The sequence below is a fragment of the Nicotiana sylvestris genome, chromosome 2 (genome assembly GCF_000393655.2).
Source record: "Nicotiana sylvestris chromosome 2, ASM39365v2, whole genome shotgun sequence".
Classification (NCBI taxonomy): domain Eukaryota; kingdom Viridiplantae; phylum Streptophyta; class Magnoliopsida; order Solanales; family Solanaceae; genus Nicotiana; species Nicotiana sylvestris.
In genome coordinates this window covers 214,840,720-214,843,161 of record NC_091058.1, presented here as the reverse complement: position 1 = coordinate 214,843,161, position 2,442 = coordinate 214,840,720, and the positions used below count along the sequence as shown (strand labels likewise).

General features: G+C 38.8%; 1 protein-coding gene across 1 annotated transcript; it reads left to right on the top strand.

Moving 5' to 3' along the window:
* The first annotated feature begins 251 nt into the window (after positions 1-251).
* Positions 252-760, top strand: LOC138886271 (uncharacterized). The gene is made up of 2 exons (XM_070167337.1): positions 252-485; positions 533-760. The coding sequence occupies exons 1-2, from the start codon at positions 252-254 to the stop codon at positions 758-760; spliced, it is 462 nt and encodes a 153-aa protein (XP_070023438.1).
* Positions 761-2,442: the final 1,682 nt, after the last annotated feature.

Here is a 2,442-nt window from a genome sequence, read left to right as displayed (position 1 = left end):
AAATAATTTCAAAAAGTATTTTTACTCTTGATGGAAAAGTCATTTTCTTAAAATTGGAAGAAACTGAGTTCATAAAAGAAATATTTTCCAATCATAAGAAAAGGTAATAGAAGATGTTGTCAAGCTATATAACGACAAAATATATTGTTTATAATAGTTAGTGGTGGAGAGTTTTAAATAATAACTCCAAAATATTATGGGGTTACACTAGGGATCAGCCCTTAGTCCGTTTTTATTTTCTTTCTTTGGTGATGGACGCACTGACGCATCATATTCAAGAGGAGGTGTTATGGTGTATGTTATTTGCATACAACATCGTTCTGATTGACAAGACGCGAGGTGGTTTTAAGGAGAGGTTGGAGGTTTGGCATCAGACCCTTGAGTCTAAAGGTTTCAGGTTGAGCAACACCAAGACAAAATACTTGGAGTATAAGTTTAGCGACGTAAAACACGTAGCGGACATGGATTTGAGGCTGGGGGCTCAGGTCATCCCCAAAAGAGATAGTTTCAACTAACTTGATCTATAATACAGGGAAGTGGGGAGATTGATGAGAATGTCACACATTGTATTGAAGCAGGGTGGATGAAATGGAGGCTTGCTTCTGGAGTCTTGTGTGATAAGAATGTGCCACTAAAACTTAAAAGTAAGTTCTACAAAGTGGTGATTAGACCAACATTGTTGTATGAGATGGAGTGTTGGCCAGTCAAGAACTCTCATGTTCAGAAGATGAAAGTAGCTGAAATGAGAATGTTGAGATAGATGTGTGGGCATACCAAATTAGAAAAGAATAAGAATGAAGTTATTCGGAAAAAGGTAGAAGTGGACCCGTAGAGGATAAGATGCAGGAGGCGAGGCTGATATGGTTTGGGTATGTGAAGAGGAGAAGCATAGATGCCCCAGTTATGAGGTATGAGAGGTTGGCATTAGTGGGTATAAGGAGGGGTAGAGGTAGGCTAAAGAAGTAGTGGGGAGAGGTGATTAGGCAGGACATGACACTACTGGAGCTTACCGAGGACATGACCCTTGATAGGGGGTGATAATAGGCTAGATTCATGTAGTTTGGCGACTGTTTATGCCCCAACTTGACTATACTTCACTGTTTTAGGATGGTTAAATGACAATAAATTGATTCTAATTGTGAATTTCATGTTTTGCAGGAGTGAGTTGCATTTATGAGGACTTAGTACAGTGTTTGAAGCTAAATTAAAGTAAGGGAAACCCCTCGAAGCTGAGAACGTGTGAAAGAAGAGAGAAAAGAAGTGATAAAATGCTGGCCAGATTAGCGCGGCCATTAGCGCGCCCTTAGCGCGACCGCGCTAGCCCGGGAATTCGAGGCAGAATACTATGCTATATGCGCGGCCATTAGCGCGGGCACAAGCGCGGCTGCGCTCGTTCAGTTCGGAGCATATAATCTCAGGGGTAAACTTGGAAGTTCTGGGTAATTCCACTTAACCTATAAGAGGCCCAGCTCGCCCAAAGGGAGACTATCAAGGTTTTTACAGCTTAGTTGGAGGCAAGAGGCAAGGAGGATAATTCGACATCGAGTTCTACCTTTCTTCCTTTTGTATTTATCAATTATGATGAATTTTGTTGTTGATAGTATGAATACGATTATGAGTAGCTAATTATTTAGTCTAGGGTTTTGATGGAACCTGTTGAAGGATGAACTTCGTGTTATGTTAATATAGTTTGCCCAGGTTAATCTCTATTTGTTCAACTAGGTTCTTGTTGTAGTTAATTGATAGGATCCTCAATTAGCTATGCCTATTTAGTATGTATTACTCGGGAGAGAGTGCATATTTAGGTAATTGTTGAAAAACAACACTCCCAAGTATATGAGGAATCAATAACCGACGGTTTAAAGGTGGGATTAGGGATAACGAAACCTTGGGTGCAATCTAAAGTGAGCTGTAATAAAAGCTAGCTAGCGTAACTCCGGAGAGTGCGTCTAGTAAATTGTCGTAATTACTCGGCAGATATTTACGGTAGTAAGAGTGCTCATGATAGATAGAGACGTTTAGGCAAATCTATGTGGAACATAATAGGAAGAAATTTCATCAATAGGGGAAATCACAATCTTAGATCCATCTCTTAATTGTTTACAACCCAATCATAGTTAACTTTTAGTTTTATTACTTTCATTCAGTTATAGTTAGTAAAAATATCACCAATTCTTATTCAAAATATCTGGAAAGTTAATTACAAAGAATTCAGTGAGTCTGACAAGAGTAATTGGTAGATTAATTCCCTGCGGGATTCGACTCTGGGATAAATACTCGGATTATATTTGTAGCGACCACTTGTCCTTTTTATAAGGCATAGTTGGGTGTGATCAAATTTTGGCGTCGTTGCCGAAGAATTAACGGTGTTAACAATTACAGTTGAAAGAAATACAAAAATTCTTAGTTTAGTCTGTTTTCTTTATTTTCAATCTACACATT

What these genes read in the sequence shown, in the direction of transcription:
- LOC138886271 (XM_070167337.1), top strand. Translation starts at nt 252, where the DNA reads ATGGACGCACTGACGCATCATATTCAAGAGGAGGTGTTATGGTGTATG. An exon ending in ATTTGAGGCTGGGGGCTCAG is followed by an intron (nt 486 to 532) that starts GTCATCCCCAAA and finishes TCTATAATACAG; the next exon opens with GGAAGTGGGGAGATTGATGA.